Source organism: Anas acuta, chromosome 9 (genome assembly GCF_963932015.1).
Source record: "Anas acuta chromosome 9, bAnaAcu1.1, whole genome shotgun sequence".
In the NCBI taxonomy this organism is placed as follows: domain Eukaryota; kingdom Metazoa; phylum Chordata; class Aves; order Anseriformes; family Anatidae; genus Anas; species Anas acuta.
The window spans coordinates 21,810,127-21,835,824 of NC_088987.1; the positions used below are offsets into that span (position 1 = coordinate 21,810,127).

Sequence of the window (25,698 nt, forward strand, 5' to 3'; positions counted from 1 at the left end):
AGTACATGGGATCAAAGTGGCCGTGCATTTCTTTCCAAAGATAGGAGGGCTGAACGTTACCACAAGAAGTACAGCATCTTCCCGAGACTTCAGATCCTATTACCTCTAAATATTATCTGGACTCATAAAAAGTGAGCTTCAATGTGGTTTCAATAACATGCTTAACCATCAGCCCTAAATTCTATCCACCGAAGCTAGAGAGGTTTTCCGTGGTTTAACGCAAGATGTGAAGAGCCCTTTTCTGAGATGATACATCTTCAGAAATAGAAATTTCTGCGTGGCTTTTTGACTGAATTACATCACTTTGAAAAGGTTGAAATAACAGAATGCAGATTGCTCAGGGCTTTTGCTGCTGCTGAGCTGTGTGTTTGCATATTGCCTACTGCCTCTCGAAATTGTGTAATCCTAGCACAACTCTCTCATTAACTTGTGAATTAGTTCATTTGCCCGTAACAAACAGGTTGTTGCACAGGTATTTATTCTGCTTCACAGATGAAAAACAAACCAAACTGAGTTCTGAGAAAGTCACAAAATGCCTTCAAAATGCTTTTTTAGAAAAAGACAACAACAAACTGGCATGGCTGCATGTCGGCAGTGATGCTTTAGCTCAAGTTGTTTCCTGTTTTACACTTTCAAAAACTTCCTATGGCGCACCCTCCATCTGTAACTTGTAACAAAAACTATCTGGAACATGTAGTAAATTAAGCAGCAGGAAGTTAGCTCTAAACCACCATTTCTTCAGGGTATCCATTGAATAGTTTCAACTAAATGTTACACAATAACATTAGATTTTACTCGCTTAAGCAACTGAACAGAATGCTTCCATATAAGGGACATTAATAAAAATAACATACCTTGTTTATGAGATGCTCGGTGACCACTTCCCTCAGTCCAGTGTAGAGTTTTTCTCCATGTTTATGCAACACCATTGTATAGGCATTCCTGTATAGCTCCTCGAAGCTGAGACCACTATTATTCTTACGCTGGATCTCTTGGATGGCGTTTTTTAGGAGATCCCAAATGCTGTTTACATACTTCTCATCCATAGTCATCTGTAACAATAGAACAAGACATTGTTTAGAATCAAGATAAAGCTACCTTCAGAAGTTAGAGCTGTAGAAGCAGCAACTGCTTCTGCCACATTTTGTTGATTCCAACATTTTTTTTTTTTAATGAAAACAATACAGGTGAAACTGGTAGGGAGTTAACAGCCATTAACTGCATTAGTAGGGAGTTCTCCAAAATTAACAGCTGTATTAAACAAGGTTCCACTGCACAAGGTTAAATAACTTGCTATAGGATATGCATAAGGCTCTAACCAGAACATGTATGACCCTGAGCTGTTATGCACACTATCTGTACTTCAGTAAAGGCACTAAATAAAAACTGTACCAATACATCAAAATTCAGTGACAGAAAGTATTATAACAAATTCTCAACAGATAGCACTTTGTCCAGTGCTATCTAGTGATTAGTGCAAAACAGTTTACAATTGTGTTTTACCAATCCCAGTTATTTACCAAAACCAAGTGCTTCAAAATATGATGCCAAATGGATGAAGCAGCATCTGGGATGGCACAGGCTCACAGAAACACAGCAACAAAGTTGCTGATGGCATTGCATAAAGTTTGATGACTCAAGCTCCATCACCTAACTGAAAGAAAATCCACTTTAACTAAAGCAAATTTAAAATGTGATTTCTAAAGATACTTTTTGTTCACTTTATAGGAGAAGGACTTGATCTAGCCTTTTACACCTCAAGAAAAAGGCTGAGGAAGAAATAAAAATACTTCTCCCCGAATTACTGTAGAGAAAGAAAATACCCCTGATTCTAACAGTACCATAAAAGCGCCCTTGAAAATAATTAAGTGAAAAGTAATGCTATGACAGCATAAAGGGAAACCATAACCCACCCTGGTATCTCTCCCTTCTCCCTCCCCTCCTACCCAACAACCACAAAGTGAGGAGAGGAAGGACACTGAAGGCTAGATTGCATTTGTAGTCAAACACAAAGATGAACGGAACAAAGCGAAACAAGCACCATCTCCCATCACCCTAGTCTTCACGAATTTCAGTTAAAAACCAAAGGTTTTCATTCCAAAAATATCCCCATCATTCACCACTTTTTCACTCTCTTGATAACAGAGTCACCAACCTACTGACACGTACACATGCGAAACTTGACAGATATATCAACGTCTACAAAACCAAAAGCAGATCACACACACATTGAGAAATTCCTAGCTCCCTATCTTCCCGAAGCAACAGCACAGAAATTGAACGTCCCATCCCCTCCACACACACACCTTGCTCATTCTGCTACCTGTGATATCGAAAGGTCAGTTATTTTCCTTTTAATTTGCATCTGCTGCATTGGTGCCTCTTCAGGGAAATGATTTTCTGAAGTCTTCCTAACAAGCCATTTCACAAGTACTAATAACGAAGTCAACTATTCAGGCAACAGTTACAGACAGTGATCCGAGTAAAAGCCTTTCAGCTTTTCTTTCACAAAAATGCTGTTCTGTTTTCAAACAAGGCAAACTCTCAAAGCAACACCTACCTATGCCATCTTCTCCCCTTGCTAATCAAAAATCTCTCAGGCAACGTGACTTTTTTTGTGTCTCTCTACTGCAATTCAATTGCTTACCACATTTAAATATATGATCTACATAAGTCAGGCAAATCTCCAGCCGCTGGTTTGGGAGGGTATTATATAGCAGTGCTGGTTGGTGGTCAGTTGGGAAACATTTCTATATGTTAGAGATCAGCATTAGATCTAATAACTCCGATCTGTTCCGGAAAAGAAAAAAATGGGATAGTTCTTCTACTTTTAATTCAAATGCTATCAAAAATGAAGGAATAGTTGCAATATTTGCTCCAAATTCGCCGGTTAAGCACAACACAGAACTTTCTGCCACTTAAACCACACACGAGTCTGCTTGGGAAGCACAAGAAAGATTCATAAAAGGTAATTTCAAGGAGTTTACTTCTCCATGTGATAAATATACAGGTATCTTTTAAATGATAGCATACACTTATCACCATCTAAGATCAAACAAAGTACTCTGCTGCTCAGTGCACCTTTCTATTCTGCTACTATTTAGACTACTATCTGTGATGTTCTGGGGGGAAAAAAAAAAAAAAAAAAAAAGCTTCACCAGCCTGTTTGCATCAGTGCTGTCCAGCAAATCAAAGACACTAAACACTTTAAAAAACTCTGCCTTATCAGACAGGCAGCCAGTACAGTAGTTTTTGCAAAAAAAAAAAAAAAAAAAAAAAAAGTTATTTCTTCCCCACTGGTGAAAGTGTTTTAACTTTGAACTGCCACTGGATCACCTTCAAAGTTGTGTAAGAACTGCAGTGACTACATCTACTCTTGGATTACGAGCTTGAGGTTCACCTTTTTTCATACTCCATCCTTAAGTTAGACTTGTACACAGATTTAAAAAAAAGCAAAAAACCAACAAGCAATAAATAAAATTAGTTCACGATGCCACTAGACCACGTTTTCACCTCTCAGAATTTTGTACCAAAACATCTCTAAAAACTATTAGAGAATTATAATCCCAATCACCCTGTAGACATCACCCAGTACAGATTTACAAAACTCTCTGGATCCCAACTAACAACAAAGCCTTTGCGTGATCCTCTTCCACAAACCTGAACGCAGTATCAGAACCCAAATGTTCCTGCAAGCTCACTCCCAGATTTCTTCTGACAGCCATATATTGGAAAAGTGAACTGCATGGCTGCAATCCTGTTGTCACACTCGTGCCTTCTATTCTAGCAGATTTTAGCAAAAGCTGGATTTCTGTTTCTGCTGGTGCTTTTCGGAAAAAAGGCAGGTTCAAAAAAATAAAGCATTAAAAGCAAAATCCCAGTAATTTCAATGGTGTTTACACCCAGTTTCACAAAAAGATAGTTAGAAGCCAACGTCCAAGGAGAGGAAATGTATTAATGTAGTCCCATTTATCTGAACATTACCTTTCTTGGGGAATGGGCAAGAGATCAAGTCCATCATTGGCAGGAGAGATGTCTGTTTGTAACAAGCCACTAGTTGGAAAACTTCCACAAACTGCGGCTCTAATGCTAGTGATTCAAAGACACAGCCTGAACACAACCATCTGAACTCAGAGCAAAGCACAAGAACATCTTGAGGAAATCAGACTGCGCTTTCATGTATACTGATATTGTAGTCATTTCGCAGAAAAAAAAAAAAAAAAGGTCTGCAAAGGACTCAAAAGGTCCTTTATTTCACAGGACTGCCACAATGCAGAATCAGATGTGTGTGCTGCCTGTAACAATAGTTTGTCTATCCTATCAAAACCTCCAAGCCTGAATCAGCAATCACTGATTCCACGAAGCTCTCACAAATACCTCATGCCAAACAGGCCACTGTTAAATTCTCGGAAGTTTTAGAAGTCTGTAAAAAGACCTGCATCAGATTTTTCCTTTTTAAAAGTTGCAAACATTGCTACTCAGTTTTTCTACTGCAGTTTCCAGCAGAGCGTTTGCCACAGTTGTACACGCTACCAAGTGAACCGGATCCATTCAGAAAGGAAGGAGCGTTGCTTTGCAGTGATCAAATTTTCAGAAACTCAACCAACACCTGCCTCAATCCTCCCTGTGACATCCTTTAGGTCTAACACCCCAGAGCAAGCACAGATTGAAATTACAGAATGTGAGTGGAGTGTTTACGCGGCCTACCTTGAAGGAAGTGAGTGGATACTGGCAATTAAAGCTAGTTAGCAGCTCTGTTAGTAAACATTTGCACCTGGTAATTGCAGCCTGTTTGACTCCCTTACTTGCCAGCTGTCAGCAGACAAAATGAGCAGGGCTGACTGCTGCCATCACAGGGGCCTTGACCCCACAGTCCATGAGGTGAGGGACACTGAAAACGATGTTGTCACTTCAAGATGGCACTAAGTAGTCTGTCACAGAAGCGTTTAGCATCCTCTGCCTGACACCTTCATTCTGGATGAAGCTCGGCTGAGGTTAACCAGAAAGCGGCGAGAGCAGCACATTCCCTGCCTCCAAACTTAATCACTACTTCAATTTTTATAAGCTCTTCTAATATTAATTAAAAAGGCAGGAATTTATGATGACAGGGATATGCTGCCTAGAGTTCGCTCCAAGAATCCCCTGAACATGGCATATTAGGTTTCTTATCTTCTTCAGCTACAGAACAGATAAGAAGGTACTCCCGTTCGTGACAGATGGACGAGAATATTCATCCTCCTCTGGATTTCGAAACCTTTATCTCTGTGTAGCGACCAGCATACCTGGAAGAGGACACATTGGCTACACTTCATGGCCAGAAAACATCAGTATGTCAAGAATTCAACAACTCCATTACCCACACAACGAAATAGAAACATCTGATCTCAGATGAACAATGTCACCAGGCACAAAAGTCCTTAATAATGTGATATCTGGACAGGTCGAGACACGCAGAAAAACACAAATGGGAGCTAAGAGAAGTGATAGAAAGAAGTAGGGAGCATCCTGACCTACTGGACCCTAATTGGGGTCGTGATCCCACTTTGACCATTTGCTCAAAGAGTCACAGGGCAGTCATCACAGTGAGCCACCAAAAGAGGCCCAAATAATTAGCCTTCTGCTCCTGAGTGACCTATAACAGCAGTTGGGGATGATAATCCAACAGCATCCACGTCTCCCAAGAGCGTCAGGAAACGCCTACTGCGCTATTACACTCCTTCAGAGGGCATTTGTTTGTGGGCTGGTGGGAGGGAAGCTGTACTTGGAGTTTGCTTATGGCCAGTTCCCATTTCCAGCACTCAGTATCGATACCATGTTTAATATCTGAGCCCTATTCTTCACTCACCCCTTGGCATTCCAGCCTTGCACTTGTTATGGAGGGTGACCTTTACACCAGGCTTCTCCAGATTCATCCCACAAGGAGGACTTGTGGACTGCACCACAATCCGCTCCTGGCTCAGGAGATGAGTGGAGTAACCCCATAACAACTGAGGAAAATCCGCTCTCGCCTGACACCCAGCCACACCAAAGGGCTCCAGCCTGTGGGAACTAGGCAGGACTCCATGAAAACACAGAGGCAGTGCAGATGTAGGAATTGCAATATCCACCTGTCCTTCCCAGCTCTACCGGACTTTGCTCAGAAGTATGCATAATGCACAACTGAGACAAAAAAAAATACAATCCTCTGTCAATTAGAAGACCCAAGAGCTGCAGTACAGTAGGCAAAGCCCCCATCCTCCTCCCGTTCACTGAAATGAGTTCTGCAGCAATGAAAAGCCGCTCTGCCAGCACGGAGCGGAAGAGATAAGTAGATTAAAAAGCGATTGTTTCTCAAAAGATGGAGCTGCACCTCCCGCCCGACGATTGATAGGGTTGGGCTACCTCCAAGGCATTGTCTGCGAGCACTGCTGGGCTCATCACCACACAAGTGCTGTTTTGGGGTGGGGGCTTGAAAAGGAAGGGGCTGGGTTTGGTTGCTTGGTTTCGATAAATTCTACAGCAAATTGTAAGTCTTCAAGAACTTCCTTTTCTAATTAGGCCAAAGTCCCAAGAAAAAAAAAAAAAAAGGATTTGCTTTTCCCCTCAAAAAGTAATATTTGACTGTATTATTAGCAGGCCTGACACAGGAGCTTCACCACACAGCAGCCATCTGACAGTCTCTGTGAGAAGTTGAAAACAAGTCCTGAACAAACAGAGTGTCATGCTACAGCAACGCTTTCAACAGGGTTAGGAAACCCAACATATTTAAAGACAGATCAGAGACTGGTTTTTCTTCCATGTTTTAGGAACAGATTCAGAAAAATGAGACTAAACCTGACCTGCCAACATACCTCAATTATTACTAGTATTTTTTATATATATTAACAACTTCTTTCAGTTTCTCCAAATGCCCCTCCAACTTTAATCTCGCAGACCTACGGAACGGTGTCCTGGAGGAAAGGGGAAGAATGAGAAAACTCCTCCCAGGCACCTGTTTCATGTGAACTGTGCCTATGGACTATGTAAATCTGAGCAGCCACCAGTTACTGAATAAACACAAGGCAAAACGTAACCTGAAACCTTTTGATTCGCTGCTTTAAAAAAATGCAAAAACAATCAAGATAATCTAGAGAAGCAGACAGCTCTAAATATAAACTGAAACAAATTCAGCACTGCTTCTGTGAGCACTGACACCTTTCCATTTACAGACCTTTGCACACTTTCCCTGCACTAACCCCCCACAGAATTTGTGCCTACTAACACATGACTATGAGAGCGTATCGCATACAGAAAGGCTAAGGGCAACCTGCCCCCAAACTGCTTCCCAGCGTATACCACAAGTGTGAAAGACTAAATATTTGGGCAGCTCTCGAAAGATTGCTCAAGATTAAAGCATTACCTTTAGATTGCTATAAATAGCAGAAGCATCTGTTTCATTCAGAACAAGTCTCATGTTGTGTATTCACTCATTTCTGACACCACCAAGACTCTCTGATTCACTGACCCTTTCATTTTTTCCATTAGAGACACAGACTCTTGTGCAGCAAGTTTAAGTCCATGGGTAAGACTCCTCTAGCTTTTTTCTCCCCTGCAGGTCCATCAGGGTAGCCCAAACTACACTACACTCTCTTGAAACCGACTTAAGATTTCAATTTGCAGCTTATGATGCTCAAATTAAGAAACACACCTTCAAAGAGTCACTCATTAACACAGATAAAGGCAGAATGTTACTCATCTGTATGGGTCAACAACAAAAACAGACAGCTGACCAGCCTCACTTGGCTAGCAAATGGAATTAATCAGTAAAGTTAGTAAATACTGTATCTATGATTGCTTACATAAAGCTTCATCTTGCCTTTTACACACTCATCTGTCTTACTATTTGTTTTCTACGTGACCCAATTACCTTGAAACGCACATCTACTTTAGTCAGCACGGTCTGAAGGATCTTATCCTCCAGCAAGGATGGATGCACGAGGGGCAGGGATCAATTCCTCTTCAATATTTCAAAGATACTACTACTAATTATACCAGGGACTTTATCCTAAAATTAAATGCTTTAGCAAAGAGGAGAGCAGCATGTTATTTAATTCAGGTGCAAACTTCTGCCCACCTGCCACTGAAATATGAAACTTGCTTAGAAAAAGTTGTATTAAAAAAATAATAAGTAACTGTTTTTGTTCAGGCATCTAGAAAAACTGAATTGGTAAGAAACTAAAAATAGCAAGTTCCAGTTCAAAAGATAGTTGTCATTGCTATAGAATGGAAGTGCTTATACAGCCAAAAGAGGAACATTGCCCATATTATTAAACATGGTCCTTTTAAAAACATTGTGACATTTCCATGCTGCTCATTACTATGATGTCTGAAAATGGAGAATTATGAAATACCTATAACGAAACTACTTATTTCCTAAGAACACTTGAACCTAAACAACAGTGAGGAAGAACTGCCTATACTTCTGAAACTTCTCTTGCTAATTTGGGAAGTATTAGCCAAAGCCTAGATCTGAGTTTACACTACGAAAAGTCTGATCTTTCATGTTTAACTTTGCAAGGTAACAAAAGAATTTTCAGGCAGGAAATAACTTTTTGGTTTATTTCAGTAATCCTATTTCCGACTCTGATTTCATACTGATTGTACAAAAAATATAGCAGGTCAGGGCTGCTTATCACCCCTCCTCACCCCCCCCCCCCCCAGTATATTCTGAATGAAACAAAGTAATAAATACAAACATTTGACACCAAAGCTGTTTTCATGTCTCCTGCCCAAAAGGATACAGAAATGGGTATCAGTATTCTGAAGACTACTAGAAGTTCAGAGTCCTCTTGACTCACTTTAGAAGCAATGATCCTAAGACAAGTTTCCTTAAAGTTCTGGAAAAATTATGAAAGGTTTGTGTAACAGAAGAAAACATGTTGCTGAAAGAAATACAATGGGTTTAAGGTTTCCAACCTATGTCAAGTTGGTGTTAAGATATTTGGACCTATTTAGGACAGCAGAAACGGAACGAAGAGCTGGATTCCAGGGAGCAAACCCTCCACCTCTGTGCGCAGAATGCCAGATATTTAGAGGGTACCTGGCAGACAAAGCCAGCTCTGCACAGCAAGAGCTCAGCTCCGTCCATAGCTGTCACACAGGCTCCTGAAGAAGGTGAAACGACAGGGAAACAGAGGCACAAGGCTTTGCAAACTTACTGGGCCTTTTGCCGTTTACGAGCAAGGCCCAGAAGTGAATGAAATCATTTAGTCATTCACGTCATTTAACATTTCACTCCGCAATGAACTCACAATAAGAGCAGCCCAGGACATACTTTTGAAACCCTGAGGTCTCCGTGAGCGTGAGCTGACCGCCACGCAGCGAGGCCGGCTGCAAATCTCCACAGAGCAGCTTACTTGCTGACGGCCCTCACGCTGCAGGCGAGGGCAGCTGCCTTATTCCTCTTCCACCGCAATGACCTCCAACGTACCGCCGACCTTAGAGCTGGAAGGAAACTGCCCGTAACCCAACAACAAGTGCTGGAGCTCCAAAACATGGGCAGGGTTTAGGTCCCTGACTCCCTCCGTCTCCTTGTTGGGCCCAGGCGCAGCTGTGCCCAGCGCTGCCTTCCAACTGCCATAACGGCCTGGGGCTGCCCGCCCTCACACCCGCCCCGCTCCCGGTTACACCAACAGCGGGTATAATGTTACAAATATAACGCCTGTACAGCACGGCAGAGATGCCGTGTGCCCAACTCCACCTGAAGGTGCCAGGAGCAGACGAGGCTCACAGCTGTGGGAGCGCTGGGCCTCCCCCTCCTCAGGGCGCCATTTCCCATGGCTTCCTGCGCCACAAACGGCCTCGCTCCAGCCCACCCAGCTCCAGGCAAGAGCGGGCCTCTTGTTTTTTTTCTCCCCCCTCAACTCACCTACAAGTAGTTCAGTATTTTACAATTGTTCATAAATCAGCATGGCTTAAAGAGGAAAGCTGTGAAACACGCTGCGACGTATAGAGATTGCAGCCGCCTTCCCTAAAGCCATTTCTAAGCAGGAAACAAAATAATCTACTTGGGGAAGAAGGGAGGGGTGGACTTAAGGGTTTGGGGACCTTGCTGACAACTTCTATTCCCAATGATTACTGCATTAATAATCCAAAACTTTTATGTGAGATAAAATAACATCTTATGGTAGACAGAGGACAACAATGGAATATTTTTATTTCAGTTTACTTGAGGGAGGGAAAGGAAGAAGATACATTTAACAAATCACTTATAAATACACACATAATCGTGTCTATAAATACACACGAAAACTTGTGGGTTTTGTTCAGGTTTGGATTTTTCTTCTTTTGGGGCACTATTTAGTGTATACACCACGATTGAAATCAGCAGTGCCTAGAAGAGCAAAACTAACACTGAAAGAAGTGCAACAGAAAAACAAATCCAGAACTACACATGGAAATATACCCACGTATACAGCAACGGGAAAAAAACAGGTCCACTCAGACAGTGCCAATACTTTAAAAATAAAGGTAGTGTAAAAATAGGACAAGCCTTAATTTCAGTATAGATTCTTCATAAACAAAATACAAGAATTAAACACACACAGCCCACACTCATACTACATGTATATAAGGAACGGATATTATGGTTTTTCTGAGATAAGCTACAGTGCAACTTTATAGCATATTTATGATTTGTCTTCATTTATATTTTTAAATTACAACTTATTAGTATTAAAACAAAAATTGGCATTTCCACAGACAGACTTCATCCACAACTTGCTTTATTTGTTTATTGTTATCTCTGTGCATTTTACATACAATTAGGTCTTATTTAAAGTACAATAAGGTGGTTTCAGCCCTTTAGACACTAATTTTCCGCATAACTGATGGAAGAATCCAGGCAACCCCTTAGCAAGCACCATCCAAATGTAAATATTTATTACAATTTTGTCCTCCTTGCTGTACTCAAGTATTAAATGCAGGCTTTTTTCCTTGCCTGAAGTCTGTATGTTAAGAGTGTCCGTACTGGAATTGTTTTGTTAAATCACCTAACAGTGGTTACTTCTGCTGATACTCCAGACTTTGCACTTCTACAAAAGAATTATTAGTGATTTAGTAGAGTCTGCTTGCTTTAACTGAATTTCAGAAAAATAAAATAATCTTGTAACAAAAAATATGTTCGGGCATGCTACAGTTTTATATTCTAATGCTTTCCTATTCCTTGTTTCCTCACAAAAAGTGATTTAGAATGAGAAACAGAAGCTCCCTGCTTCTCAAGAGTTGGGTTCCTGCATATACAGCTACTAGAAACCCAAGACAACATCCAGCCATTGGAAGCACACGACCAAGAACCTGTGCTGGAGCGTCACAGAATTACTGTAATGTTTTGTGAATGAACTCATCTGAATTACCTTAAGGAAATCTGTCCCAATCTATCTCAAAATGCTTTCACCACATACAGAGAGATTCAGACACCACAGATCAGTCGCAGTGATGAAGATGTAAAAGCTCCTGCACTAGGACTACCTGTCCTACAGATCAAAGCCAAAAGACTTGAGAACACACATTTGAAACTCTGAGAAATGGTGTGCTGTTAGGCCATGCACGCACTGGTGTGGAACAGACAAAAAAAGATGCATTTTCAAAAATTAAAACAATAATAATTTTCTGCAGAAAAAAATCCGAATGAATCAGCCAGTGTAAAATCTTAACAAAATGCCAGTGCATCCATCCTGGTTTACACTTTGCTTGATTTTTTCACGTCAATTTCAAATGCAGGCAAGATGCAAGAACAGCAGTAGTCTTTCCAGTGTCCATTCAGGGACACTGATTCAAGCCTCAGACCATGTGGACTGACTGCTCAGAACTTAAGACCTAACAAGGAAAGTTCAGAAGCTACCAAGAGAAAAACAAGAAAACTTGAGACTGAACCCCAAATATCTACAGAACTAAGAATTTCTACCGAGATTAGGTTAGACCACAACTAAAAAAGAATACTTACAGCGTGTTAGATAAAGTAAAACCAAGAACCCACAACAACTCAAAGGCTACCTTGGAATTAGTGTTAGCATCTCCTCAAAATACTACAAGTAACGCATAGCATTTAATTCCAAAAAATAAATCTGTGGAAACTAGAAGGCTTTCATAATGTTAAACGTCCAATAAACAGCAAATATTCTGTAATTGTAGTTTATAGCAAAACAATACCTGTTTCGTTTGAATAAGAAACAGTGTTTTAATTTTCTGGTCTGCTTTATTTCTAAATTTTAAACCTACTAAAATTTTGGTTGCAAACATTAACTTATTACTGCTGTATGCGCTGTATGGGTTAAGAGCCAAGATGCTGTTGCAAATACTTATTCGAGAACATAAAGCAAGCGAGATTCACGAAGCCAGACACAGAAAAACATCAAGTTAACTGGGAAGTCCACTGTGAATTGAAGCCCTCAGTGGATTTACATTATTTTAATCAGAGCTGAAAAAGCCTGCAGTAAACCATCCTCCAATTCTGTCCCTATCCTGTCCTCCATGTCTGCCCATTCACACTCAGCAATACAGCAGATATGTTCTGAAGGCAAAGCCAAAGCAGAAATACAAATATTGCTTGCATAATCTGAACGTATACAGATTTAACTGCAGCTCAACATGTTTTTTCTAGGCTCTATCTGCTATAAGATGCTCAAGCAAGATAAAAAAATTCACATCAACTTCTTGAATTGATAGACCTACACATTGCAGGTTGGCAGCATAAATTTAACAGACCTCGTATCGACTTGCATCATAAGTTCTCCAAGATTCAAAACAAACCACAGAAGTCAGCACTCCCTGAGGGGGGGCCGGGGACCTTTTGCCTATACAAAGCCTTGAACAAGTGGCTGTTAGATCTGAAGGGAAAGGAGCAGCGCCCATGAAGATGTGAGCCTTAGTACTTCTTATGTAAGAGTTGAAGCCACTGACTTCTTCCTCAAAAGGAGTTTTGAAAAGTCTGAAGCAACATCAATTGATAAACTGGGTTGAAAGTGGCCTTTTTGCATAAGACTGGATGAAACGAGAATTTTCTTGGGCACAAGTATTTCAAATAAAATGAATCAGTGAAGCTTATATATACACACTTGAAAGACTCATTCTATCTCAAATGCATGCGTAGGATCTGTCTAAATGCTTTCCAGAATTCATAATGTAACCATATAATAGTGATTCACCAGAATAGATAGTTCTGAGAACTGGCAAAATACTATGCTGCAGCCTTGCTCTAGAGAGTGAAAATAGCTCTGCAGGAAATGAAAATGATTAAAAGTACTGAGGAAAAAAACACATTATGAAGATCAAACCCAATAACCTACATCAGCTCGCGCTGATTTTCAGAAAGATCTATCTTTTAAAGTTTCATGGTGACCATGAACACATTGATTTACAAGAGTTAAAAAGAAAATAAAGTTCATTCATTCTAGCTCAACGTTACTGTAATAAAATTTGAAAACTAATTCCCAAATACCTCCCAAACACTGTTTATGCTTGTAAGAATAAACAAGTATGTGCCCTTTAAAAAAAATAAATAGTAAAACTCTTCCATCAAAACCCATTTAAGGCTATTATTTTCATTAACTAACAACAAAACTTGCAGGAAACCTAATTTATCATACACTCTAGATCACGGTTGTAGACATCTCTCCAAGAGCTTCAAGTGCACAACTGTCACTCTGGTACCACTTTTCACAGGTCAAGTCAGTCGTGTCAAAATTAGATTTGCTGCAAGATTGTTTTGAGAGCCCAAAGTATTCCTTTAGCCAGCGCTAGCGGGTGACGACCTGAGACCTGAAAGTACTTTAAGCTAGGGAGGGCATGGAAGACAACCCCTAACACGTCTCCACAACGGGGGGCCACGAATACATGTTTTGTATCAAGTCTGTATTTTTTGCACATATAAACACTCCCTTTTAGCAAAAACACTACTGCACTCCAAATAATACAAAAAATATTGCAAACTATATTAACTTAGATCGCTGACAAGTCCGTGCCATTTCACAAACTCTGCCACGTAAGAGGGATGGAACGTGTGCGGATGGAGTTGCCGTAATATTGCTGGGCTCCAGGAACCTGACCCGTCCGATCTGGCTACTTGTACTTTAATACAATTGCCAGTAGTTACCTCCGAGCAAGAATCCAGCTAGAACAGGTAGACCTACTGTGGGGAGATGATCAATACGAAGCAAATTGAACAGTTTGAAGCAACCCACAAAGTCACCTCTGAAAGCACTCGATTCAGAAGCGAGCAGAAGCACCGAATTTGAGATAAAAGAGCGAAGATCAGTAACTGAAGTACAGATAGTACACATTCTAAATATAGATCCTATCCTGCACACAGATGTAACCTCATTGACACGAATAATCCCACTGCAGTCGCTGGCACTCTTTGCAGGACCAAAGATACACAAACACTTGGGTCTCTGCAAGATCTGTTCCGATTTTTACATGAACTGTAGCCTTCTGCAATTCGGAAAGATAAAGCCCTCCAGCTCTCAGCCAAGTGCATGCTTCTTCTCCATAAACGCTTCATCAACAGGATTGTCAGCAGAATGCCTTAGAAGAAATCTCTTGAAGGAAACACCTGAAAAACTGCTGTCAACAGATGTCATCCAGCATTTGAGATCTGCAGGCCTCGATGCCTATACATACTTATGGAATTACTTTAGGGAGAAGATCATTTGGGGGAGGGTTTTTGTTTCAGTTCTAGGACTTTAACCTAGACTTGTTTTAAACAGTTGAAAAAAAGGAAAAACAATGCTAGCAAGAACAGTTTGGGAAGAAAAAAATGATGACAGAGCTTGAATTTCTGTAAGAGCAGAGCTCTGTACGAGCATTCTTCACCACCAACCTGATCTCACGTGCTCACTTACACAAATGGTGACAAAAATAAAACATAAACTCAAGTTTATCCCATTGCTAAGTTGCCCTTTATTGGCTGAACCATTGCTACATATTCACAGTTGAGATAAATGAATCTGTTTATCAAATTAGAAGAATGCTATTTTGGGGGGTTATAGTTTGATATAAAACACACACATTGTTTTTGTTATTTTTTTTTCTATGCAGTTTTCCTACTACTTGTCAGTAGTGCTGAAGTAATTCTTTATTTCTATGACATAAAATTTCCTAAAAAAATATTGAGATTTCATCCTTTACCCTTTCAACCTTTCATCAGCTAAAATTCACGTTTCATAGTTTGCTTTTTTATTTTGACTTTTCCCACTACGCACGACTGTCAACGATTAAAAGCAGAGGGAAGAGTAAGAGGAAAGGAGTAAATCAGCCTGCTGCAGCTGAACGAGCTGTTGAAAACGTAGCGAATTCCCTAATTTCATCAGCGAGGTCTCTGATGAAGCAAATTTATTGATATATTCCTTGCCAGCGAGCTAGGCCAAACAGGTAGGTCCAGTTTCCTCACACAGTCGCTGTGTACCACTGCCTACTGGGATCAGACACAACATCAAAAAGTTACGCTAAACCTTACAAGCCAGTGACTCAACTAAGTATCTCCCTTGTACCATACGCACCTATGCACACACACACACACGGCTTCCTGGCGGCCCCCGAGCCCGGATCGCCCATTCCTCTCTCTCCCCCACGCCATTAACACGGCGGGGTTGTTATTCCGCTGCGAGCTCGCACCCAGGCAGCTGTCAGCGCAGGGCGAGCTCGATGCCCGCAGCAATTAACAACCCCAACAGCCCCAGTACAGGGGCCGGCTCTGCGGGACAGGCGCTGCCCGCACCCAGCCGCCCCCAGCCCCCTCCCGGGGCACGGCAGCGGCTCCCCGGGCCCCCCCGTGCCGCGGCGGCAGCCCGAGGCCCTTCCCCGCGAACAAAGGAGGCGGCCCCGGGCCCGGCCCCCGGCCCCGCACCCCCCCGGGCCTGGGGTGGCGGCGGGGAGCGGGGCCCCGCTGTGTGTGTGTGTGTGTGGGGGGGGGGGGGGGGGGCTGCCCGCGGCCTGTGCGCGGTACTCACGGGGAAGGCCCGGATCCGCATCTTGGTGTCCTTCCTGCTGCCCGTCCCCTTGCTCAGGTTCGACATCTTCGGGGCCGGAGGGGCGCCGGGAGGCTGGGCCGAGCTGGGTGCGGGGGGCCGGGAGGCCGCTGGCGGCGCCCTGCGGGGCTGCGGCGAGGCCGGGAGGGGCCGGGCCGGGCCGGGCCGTGCCGGGGGGCGGCGAGGCGGCGCTGCGGGCCCCGCGCTGTGCTGGCGGCGCTCCCCTCAGCCTCCGCCGCCGCGATGGCGGCCGAGCATCGCGCAGTGCGCAGGGCCGGGAGCCCCCCTCCTTCCTCCTCCTCCTCCTCCTTCCCTCCTCCTCCTGCTGCCGCTGCCGCTGCCGCCCCTCGCTCCCTCCCCTCCCGTCCCGTCCCCCCGCTCCGCCCGGCAGCAGCGAGGCGCGGATCCGGATCCGGCCGCGGGGGCGGTGGCGGCGGCGGGGCGGGGGGGGAGCCTCGCAGGTCTCGCGAGAGCGGCGGAAGCCTCGCGAGAGCGCCGCCCAGCTGTCACCGCCGCGGCCGAGGGGGCGGGGCGGGGGCGGGGGCGGGGGCGGGGGCTGGGTCCCGGCCCCTCAGCGCCCCCCCCCCCCCGTGTGTGGTGTTCCCGCTGTGGGGCTGCCAGCGCCGCGTCCCCTGGGAGGTTTTGGGGTTGACTCGTGTCGAGAGAGCCCCCAGAATGGGAGTGGGGTGGAAATTGGTGCCGAAACGCAGTGACTCGTCCCGTGGCCGCCTCAGCGCTCCCTGTCTGTGCTACCACAGGCAGCCGCCCGCCGTCCCGCCCGGCCGCTCCTCACACACATTTTTATCTCCAGCCCGAGGCGCTGACTCATCCTTACTCGCCGCTCCGCTGGGCACAGCGGGCTGAGAAAAACCAAATTACTCGCACCCCTCGGTTCTCATGGCGAGGAGCTTTATCTGACCCCATCAGCTCACCCGCGCAGCGCCCTAGCACGCGTGTTGCTCGCGCTAACTTCATTATTAAAAACATGACTAAATTGTGGTCTAAGACCCCTTTTTGGGCGGATTTGTGACCCAGCAGGGATATCTCCTGTGTAGAAATTCACCCACAGCTCCTCTCTTCATGTCTGAGGTCTGCTCTGGGACTGCCCAAGCTGGAGACAACTACCATTTTTTTAGTGCAAAACTTCGACTTCCGTACATAATGCACAAAAGGCAGTTTTGATGAAAATTAAGGCTTTGAGCTTACACAAAGAACTAATTTAGAGGTTCACTGAGTGCTTAAAATGTTAATTCTAGGTGGGTCAGAGACAGAAATGAGACAGATGGGTGGAGAAGGGACGGATTAGCATAGGCAGAGGTAGCCACCTGCCTGTAACCAGGTCATCTCAGCTATCTGGCGTACAGATCTTCCATATCTGCTGTTATTCCTGCGCTGAAGTAACGGTGTGTGTGGCGGAGAATGGTCCCCTTCTTGAAAGTTCAGGTCTGGGCATCGCTACAGCCCTCTACTCGTTTTCTGCTAATCACAACCACAGGCAGCTACCAGGTATGAAGGCCCCCAGACAACTTGTAGTGTATGGAGAAAAAGTCGGCATTATCCAAAGCAGTCATTTACCATTTTAATTTATTTATTTTCCCCTCAACACTCAGCTTTTAGATATCAGCGATATCACCAAATACAGTAAAGGAAGTTCCTCAGGTGCCTGCTAATCCATACAGAATGTATTCACCCGAATGAGAAGGATGACCTTTCTCATTGACATGTTTATCTTGAAGGTGGCAACAAATCTTTAATTATTTAAACACTGCTTGTATAATCTGATTTAGTACTTACCTGAGTCATGCGAAGTGCAGCAGAAATTTTAGAAGAAAGTGACGAGTACATTACATGAGAATCAATCTTAATTTACATCCTCATAATCAGGCCTTTAAAAGCAGAACATGGCCCTTGTTTAACATACTGAAAAATATTCTCTTTGTTTCTTTGGAAATAACATTTCTTTATTTCATGGTGATTTTTTCCTTGTTAAGGCTTGATTGTGCTCCGCCAAAGCTAGGATGTTTTGGAAGTAAACTTCACTTCTGAGGAATCATCCATACATATTTTCAGGTCTTCCTTGCATACTCCCTCACCCTCACAGCCACCAGTGATACTTGACTACTGAAACACACAAGGAGAAAGAAAAACATGATTTCTGTCACATGAGGGAACAGAATGACCCAATCCTGCTCTGCAGAGCACCTAAACAAATGCCTGACTGCAAACACGGGCAAGCATTTCAGGGTTTGACCTCTCTGTAAGGTCATCCTGCAGAAAAAAAAAAAAAAAATAGTTTTTGCATGTTTGTGCGAGAAATACAGTGAGTTCTCTCTCTAAAGTCCTGACTAGGGGGTATGTGCTTTCTTTTTTCGTACGTGCTTGCACACTTTGCATGCGATGGCCGCTTTCAGATTTGCATGAAAATGTGATGCACTAACTGTAACTGTAAGACAGTCCCCTCGCTTTCCCATGGTCCTATTTTGGCAGATACAATAAAAAAATCACTCTTTTCATCACAACTTGTACAACCTAAGGACAAATTTGTATTTTTTGTAACACTTCAGAGATAAGCACCAGCAAAACCAGCATCCAGTGAATGAACCACAGGGCGGTTATGAAAGGTCGTATTGAGGATTCTGCCAAAAGTTGTCCTGCCAAAACCAGAACCTTACTCCGAATCACTTGAAAGGAAAACAAAGCTCAGGACAACCAGATAAACGTATACTTACAGTGCCTTGTCCCTGTCCCTCCTCTGCAAATCAAAATAATACCTCAGTGGCTGATTTGAGCTGTGGGGCTCAGCCGGGCTGGTCCCTGACACGCAGCCAGCGGTGTTTGTTCCTGCAGAGCACAAAGCCTGAGGTGTGCTGAATGAACGCAGGCAGCAAAAGGTTATTTGTTTGCTCCTCCACAGAAACTCACTGCTTAGAACATTTGGCCGGGCTGTGCTGAAATGTAATTTATGTTGCATTTGAATGACACCACAAATAGAGTAAATGCTAAAATATGACAGCCTAAACAGCTCAACAGCTCCAAAATCAAAACAGACTAAAATACTTCCAAATATTCTTGCAAGCAGGAAGGAAAAGAGATGCTGAGGCACTACCCCAGCCCTGTTTTATCTATCAGTGACCTGACTCGGACAAAACCTGTGCTGATGTGCCCGTGTTCTCCCCCAGAGCCCTGTGTGCTGCTCCGGACGGCTTGCATGCCGCGTGCGGGGGCCTGGCAGGAGAGATGCTGAGGTTGCTGTAACAAGCACATCATGTAGTGGCACATTTTAAAAACAGGTCTAACCAGACAATGCACATAATAACAAAAATTAATGCTGTCCAACCAGCACTGGCTTCCCTTCTAGTACCTGACCCACTTCAAGGTTGCTGGAATAATACATGGAATAATAATGAAGTCCTTAACAGGCTAACTCAAGTCTCAGTTCAAGTGCAAATTCATGGCTGTGATGTGTGCCTTTGACAGGCATTTTGCACAATATGACTGCAAAATACCTTGGCAGACGGATGGCCTGTAATTCCCTAGCACTGCAGCTCTTCCTATGGCAGCAGTTGCTGCAACTACTGTGCAGACTGGTTTTGTGTTTTGCCCTGCCATGGTCTCTGTCAAACAAGGACTACAGCAGTGCAGTGTAAGTGCACAAATGCCTGTGTGCTCACTGCTGTGCTGCAATCACTCTGAGAAATGACAGGCTCTTGTGTTAGCCCCATTTTCTAGCTGTGAGTCCACTGTCTCACTGGCTTGTAGAGAGTTTGTACAGGCTTTCAGCAGTGTGACATGAGATTTGGTCAAGTGTTTTGTACTCACATTACAAAAAAATAAAATAATAATAAAAAAAATCCATGCTGCAGAGGTTGCAACCAACAGCGAAAGCTGCAGTGGTGTGGTAAGCCAAATGGTTCAGGTTCAGAAATTTTTCTTACCGCTGAATTTTATCTGCTCTAAGAGGGGAACAAGCACGTACACAACGCATCAGAAGAGACAGATGATTCAAAACACTCAGGGCAAATTTAAAAAAAAAAAAAAAAAAAAGCTTCTGTTACAAACCACAGAAAAAAATACTGTGCACAGCCCCGCGTGAAAGTTCAGAAGGCATACCAGTAGCACCATGGGGCACTGATGCATCAAAAGGTTGGGGGCTCCTGATCTTGGTGGGTAAAGCACCTGGAAAGTGGTTGACAGGGTAATTAGACTCCTGAGCAGTCAGGTGAAGCCTGAGTCCAAACGGGGCCTGTTTTGTTGGGCGAGCTAATGCCACTTTCTTCCAAAGCAGCAGCCCCAGATTTACCAAGGTGCTCGGTCGGCAGCACTGCCCCCAGCAGAGCCAGCAGGCAGCGAAGCCGCTCGGTGTCACTCGCCAACCGGACCGCGGTGCTGGTGGGGAATACCTGGGGCCGACAGGTCTTTGTTCTCCTGGGATCCTGTTTCCCAGGACCAACTCAGCTTCTCTGGGAGTCACAGAAGTCGCTCTGAGAGGTGAGGGAGAAGCCTGGTTTGGAGTTTTTGCAGTCACGCTGCCAGCGATCACCGTGCCTGTGGCCGTCACTGACTTTCATGCCTCAGCTGCTTTGAGGCTTCCTGTTAGCCAGGTGACAGAGGCTCTCGGCTCGCATTCTTAACATGCCCGTGCACTTGTGGCCATTTCACATCCAGGCACAAGCTCTAGGTTTCCCGTGTGGAAATTTCCTCCCCTTAAACATGTGCGTTGTTTGTAAAGTTACTCCTGCACAGGAGAAGTCTCTACTCGGATGCTGTTTGCATACTTGCCAGGTCCTTCACGCCCCCACGGAAAGCCTCGGGGAGCAACGTGACGGATCTGCAGTCTGGGCTCAGGTATGTGCTGGAGAGGCAGCTGGGCCTGCTTAGGATGTGACAGACATCCAGATGTTTGCCATCGCTCCGCAGCAGCTGTCCAGCCAGCCCTACTGCACCGAGGAGGCTGTATAAAAAATTCCACGTGCAAATCCCAGCGCAAGGTCAGGTGGATGCACTCACATCCGTTCTGCCAGCGCTCGCTGACCTTGCTGCCTTTGCCCTGAAAGGCACGAGGAGTGTCCAGATGACTTATTTGGGCATCTGAGCTGTACGAGGAAGAGGGTAATTTCCAGTTTATGGATGGGAATGGATGTCTGTGATTGCCACAAAGCCATTTCTACAATTGCCACGTGACTGCAGCCACAGAAAACACTCATTATTTTTGAGGCTGCTAGTAAACATCCTCTTCCAGACCTGGCTCTGCAGCCTAAAGATGGAGTGGTCACTCCCACAAAGCAGGCCTCTTCCTGTAGCTCCGCAGGTCAGAATCATGCCACTGTTTCCCAGATCTGCCCTGGACAAAGCGTGCTGCTTGGCACAAGCCCACCTTTGTCAGCTGTTTGAACCAACCTAAATGACCCTGCCTGAAGCCGAGTAGCGTGCATTTATTCCCCAGACACACTCACCTTTTTGGCCAAGCTGTGCAGGTGGCAGAACTGGAGGTTGAAGGAGGAAGGCATTCAACAGCCAAAGGGGCTTGTGACCTGGGTGCTGGGACATGGCCACAAACTCCTGAAGCCCGCTGCCCAGTACAACTGCCTGTTTTTTTTTAGTTCTGCATAAAAAAAGTGAGACATTCATGAAAATCACAACCGTTCCTCACAGCTTTACTACATTGTTACCTAGGGGCCAACAAACAATACTCACATCTAGCACCAGGCAAGCACAAAAAAAAATAGACAGTCTCTTTCAAAAAAGCTCCTAAATGACATAGATAAGGCAGGTTATGGGGAAGGTGTGGCAGGAAGGAAGGTGTGATTTCAGGACTGGGATTGGGGTTGTTGGACATTAGGTCTGAAAGAATCCCTAAAGCACATGAGGAAAAAATCACGTATTAGATATCTTGAACCTGCACAGCTCTCTTGTGAAGTGAGTCCAGTGGGTTTGATAAGTCAGGCCTGCGTGATCTGAGCCTGGCTGTCTGAACAGCTGTGCCATGGATGCAATGTAAGGATAAGCTTTTGATGCCAGTAAGTTATTGGTTTTACCTTCAGGAAATACCTAGATAAATACTGTCCTGCTGAGAGGACACACTATGCTAATGCCTGGCAGCAGACACACTCACAGGTAATAGCTCCAGTTTCTCAAGACGTTAGAAGATAATGCACAGAAAAAAAAACAACACAAGATCATAACGGGTGAAGAGCTGCACACGACTAGAATGCAAATCTGTGCCTATGCAAGACCTTGGTACCAGGATGGGCGTATCAGATGTATAGCAAAAAGTTCTTAATATATGTGGTGCATATTAACTGAGGCTCATTGTTACTAATGGACCTTATCCAAGCCTGCTGTGCTGATAAAAGAAAATATTTGAACAACAGTAACAGGTTTTGCAGGTGATACCCAGGTTGGCAATCACATTTCACAGTGCTTCTTTCTGACCCAAATTCTTTCTAGGGATTGAAATGTGCTGTGGCCAGATCTCAATGCATATTTGGCTCCAGCTGCCTGGCTGGGGGATGTTTTATTCATGTCGTTATTAAAATCACTACTTCAATTTAAAATGCTGTTAGAGAGCCTGCAGATTCAGCCTATATAGCATAAGCCAAGAAATATTCTTCAAATGAGCTACGCAAGTTGTGCCTTGCACTCCCCAAAATCATTTTTATTGCACACATCGATGATACTCCTTAATTTGACAAACAGCAACTTTGATACCATGGTAAAGAAAATATGAATCTGTAAAATGCTTCTGGTTTAGTATGGACAGGGGATACTAGTAGTGAATTTAATACAATTTTAGAAAGTAAGAATGATTTCTTTAATGTAATTATCTCCTTTGCAGCTCAATATGATCCTGCCATGCCTAGCTGGGAGTGGAGGAAGAAAAAATCCTGCAAATTGCTTACCTTTAATCTTCTTCTATTTTTCTGATTCTTCTAATTGAGGAATTATAACAACTACAGGAAGGTGTGTGCTCTCTTCAGAGACCTTTGTCAACCAGTAATACAGATTCATTACTTTCTGTTGGTTTTAGGACTTTAATATACGTATATAAAGCAAAAGTTGTGAAACGATCGTAATAAATTGCCATTTTCGAAATGACACGATTTCCCTTTTTAATCAACATTACGTAATATTTCCATCAATTTCACTTCAGAGGTTATCATAAGGGGTATTTCTGACATCTGCAATATGCAGGACAGTTGTGCACACTTACACATATTAGGAATCATTCCCATTCATTTGCCTGTGATAAAATGTGTTTGTCACTAAGGCTCCAGCCTGTGCTCCCCCGAGTCACTGAGCACGTATCTCCGCAGGAGTCAGGAGGTGCAGGCACAGGGACAGTCCCTGCTGGGAGTAGTACCCAGATGGCACCGTGGATGCCAGAAGCGGGGCTTTCCCCATACGCTTGCTCGGGTTTGCATTGACCTTTACTAAAGACATCCAAGAATTCTCCTCCTCAAAGATTCCCCCCCCCCTTTTTTTTTAAAAAAAAAAAAAAATCAAGTAGGCATCTTAGCAGAAGAGGAATTTAACAAATGCATGCATAAATGAAAAACACATGGGATGAATGTTAACTGCAAACTTTGCCTCTAGTACCAGATTGTTCAGGAAAAGAACGGCAAGAAAATTCTAAGATGTTCCCAAGGCTCTTCAGAAACAATAGCAGCAATGCACCTTCTGTTGTAGCCATTTTGCTGTTGAAATGCTATCACAGTTTAGTAACTCCTAGACATCAGACAACAGCTCAGCAAACCCTGCTTGGTTTGCAAATTTCTTAAAACCAGGAGTGCCAAAGATTTTTTTTTTTTTCCCCCTGCCAAATTAGGCTATGTCAGCCAAATGGAAAGGTGTAAATCCTTTCCTCTTGTGCACTCAGTTCCTGTAGCAGTCCTCAGGACCTGACAGAGATTGAAATTGCCTGCTATTAGCAACGAGAAAAAGTATGAGGCAGAATGCCAACTTCTAAATTAAACAAACGAAAATCCTTTTCTAGTTAGCTTTAAAGACAAGTATATTTCTTTAACACCTAGTGCTCAATACACAGTCAAGTTTAAGTGAGTGGCTGGAAAAGTACCAAAGACATATATACTTACATGACTAAAAGAAAGACTGCATTTTTGAACGCATCCCAAGGATCTACGAAGACATCTCTCTCTCCATCTCTGGGCCAGCTGGAATACTAGGAGTTGAGAAGATTTGTGATCAGAGTGGAAAGTCCTAAAGATCATTTCACAAGCCCCATCAATCAGCCTAATGGCACCGTTGTCTTTCAAGACACATATCTAAAGAATTTTGTAATTAGTTAAAAGGCTGGTTCACTTTATCATAGATTTTCACTGAGGGAGAGTGGCTTTTTTTTTTTTTTTTAATTGTTATTTTGTATTATTTTTGGATTTGCTTTCACATTTCAGAACTCCTCTGACTTCAGGGAGTAATTCCAGTAAACAACCAGAAATCCAAAAAAGCCCTTACTCAAATGCATCCATTACTTCTAATAACACATTCCAAACACTTCCTCACTGTGGCTAAGAAAATGACACATAAATAAGCTCATTTCCAAAAGAGGGAGAAAAGATTAAAAAATACTTGTGTACTGAAGTTTTGCATAACATATAGGTGGTGCACTATACACAGGGACTGCGGTGTTACCTGTGTGCTCAGGTCCCAGTAAATACAATACTGGGCTTATTAAAGAGTAACATTTGGTGTTTACTGACAAGAAAGCACATACATGCCTATGAGAAGTATTATGATATTCTGGAGCTGCTTTATAGTATTGGTAGGAAAGCACTTAGAAAGAAAGAAGAATCAAAGTCCAGCTCTTCATGCCTTCTGTCAAACTCCTAAAACCTTCCTAGAAAGCCAGTATGTTCTGAAGAGGGATAAAGAGCTGAAATTAAATGTGATAGTGAAACAGATGCAATTCTTTCCATAGGGAACATGAAGTCTTCCAGGCTTCTAGGAGCCTCCTACTAAACCTTATGGGGTGGTACATAAGCCTACACGAGAAAATGATGTGTTTCTAAGTTTGGAAGGCCATGCTGATTCACTGATTCACTCCCTAAATCTTCATATTTGGGTGGCTTTATTGCTTCAGCATTCAGGCCTGTTCTAGCTGTAACATGGGATGCCTCTGACTTCCCCTCCCCTGGCATGATGTTTATGCACTGCTGTCCCATTCCAAAAGGCTGCTTAAACCTTGCAGTGTATTTGCTCTTGTAGGTTCCTGTTTCCTATTACAAAGCTGGGGGTGAAGGGGAACTTGCTTCCTTTCCTTTGGTAGGAGGGATGCTGAAAAGCCAAATATTCCTATAGGGCTCTACATGCAGAGGACATGGGTTAACAACGGGGAAAAAAATGAAGCACAAACACCATCCTATGAACCCATGCCCACAGCTTGTTCAGAAAATGCCTCAGATGTTCTTCAAAACTCTGAACAGCAGCTTGCTAAGAATATACCCATGTAGCTCCAAGATATATACAGCAAATATTGGTGGTAAGATTCTACTAAGACAGAAGCTCCTGGTCCTGTCTTAGAAAGGTTGATGGAAGCAGTAAAGAAATGTTATTTACCACCAAGACACCCAACATTTTCTAGTTGTATCTCAGTACAGCCTAAACCATTAAAACTCTCTCTTCTCATCCTCTATTTTTCCTTTCTTTCCTAGATATTTGTCACCAAAAAAAGAAAATCTAAGTCAACCCTCCCTGCACA

General features: G+C 43.5%; 1 protein-coding gene across 1 annotated transcript in view; it reads right to left on the reverse strand.

Moving 5' to 3' along the window:
• CUL3 (cullin 3) overlaps positions 1-16,385 on the reverse strand; it is a 53,385-nt gene extending 37,000 nt beyond the window's left edge. The window contains exons 1-2 of the mRNA XM_068691672.1: positions 15,966-16,385; positions 855-1,052 (exon numbers count right to left, since the gene is read on the reverse strand). Coding sequence (XP_068547773.1) covers positions 855-1,052; positions 15,966-16,031 — 264 coding nt within the window. The 5' untranslated portion in view covers positions 16,032-16,385. The remainder of the gene's footprint in view (positions 1-854; positions 1,053-15,965) is intronic.
• Between the last annotated feature and the right edge of the window lie 9,313 nt (positions 16,386-25,698).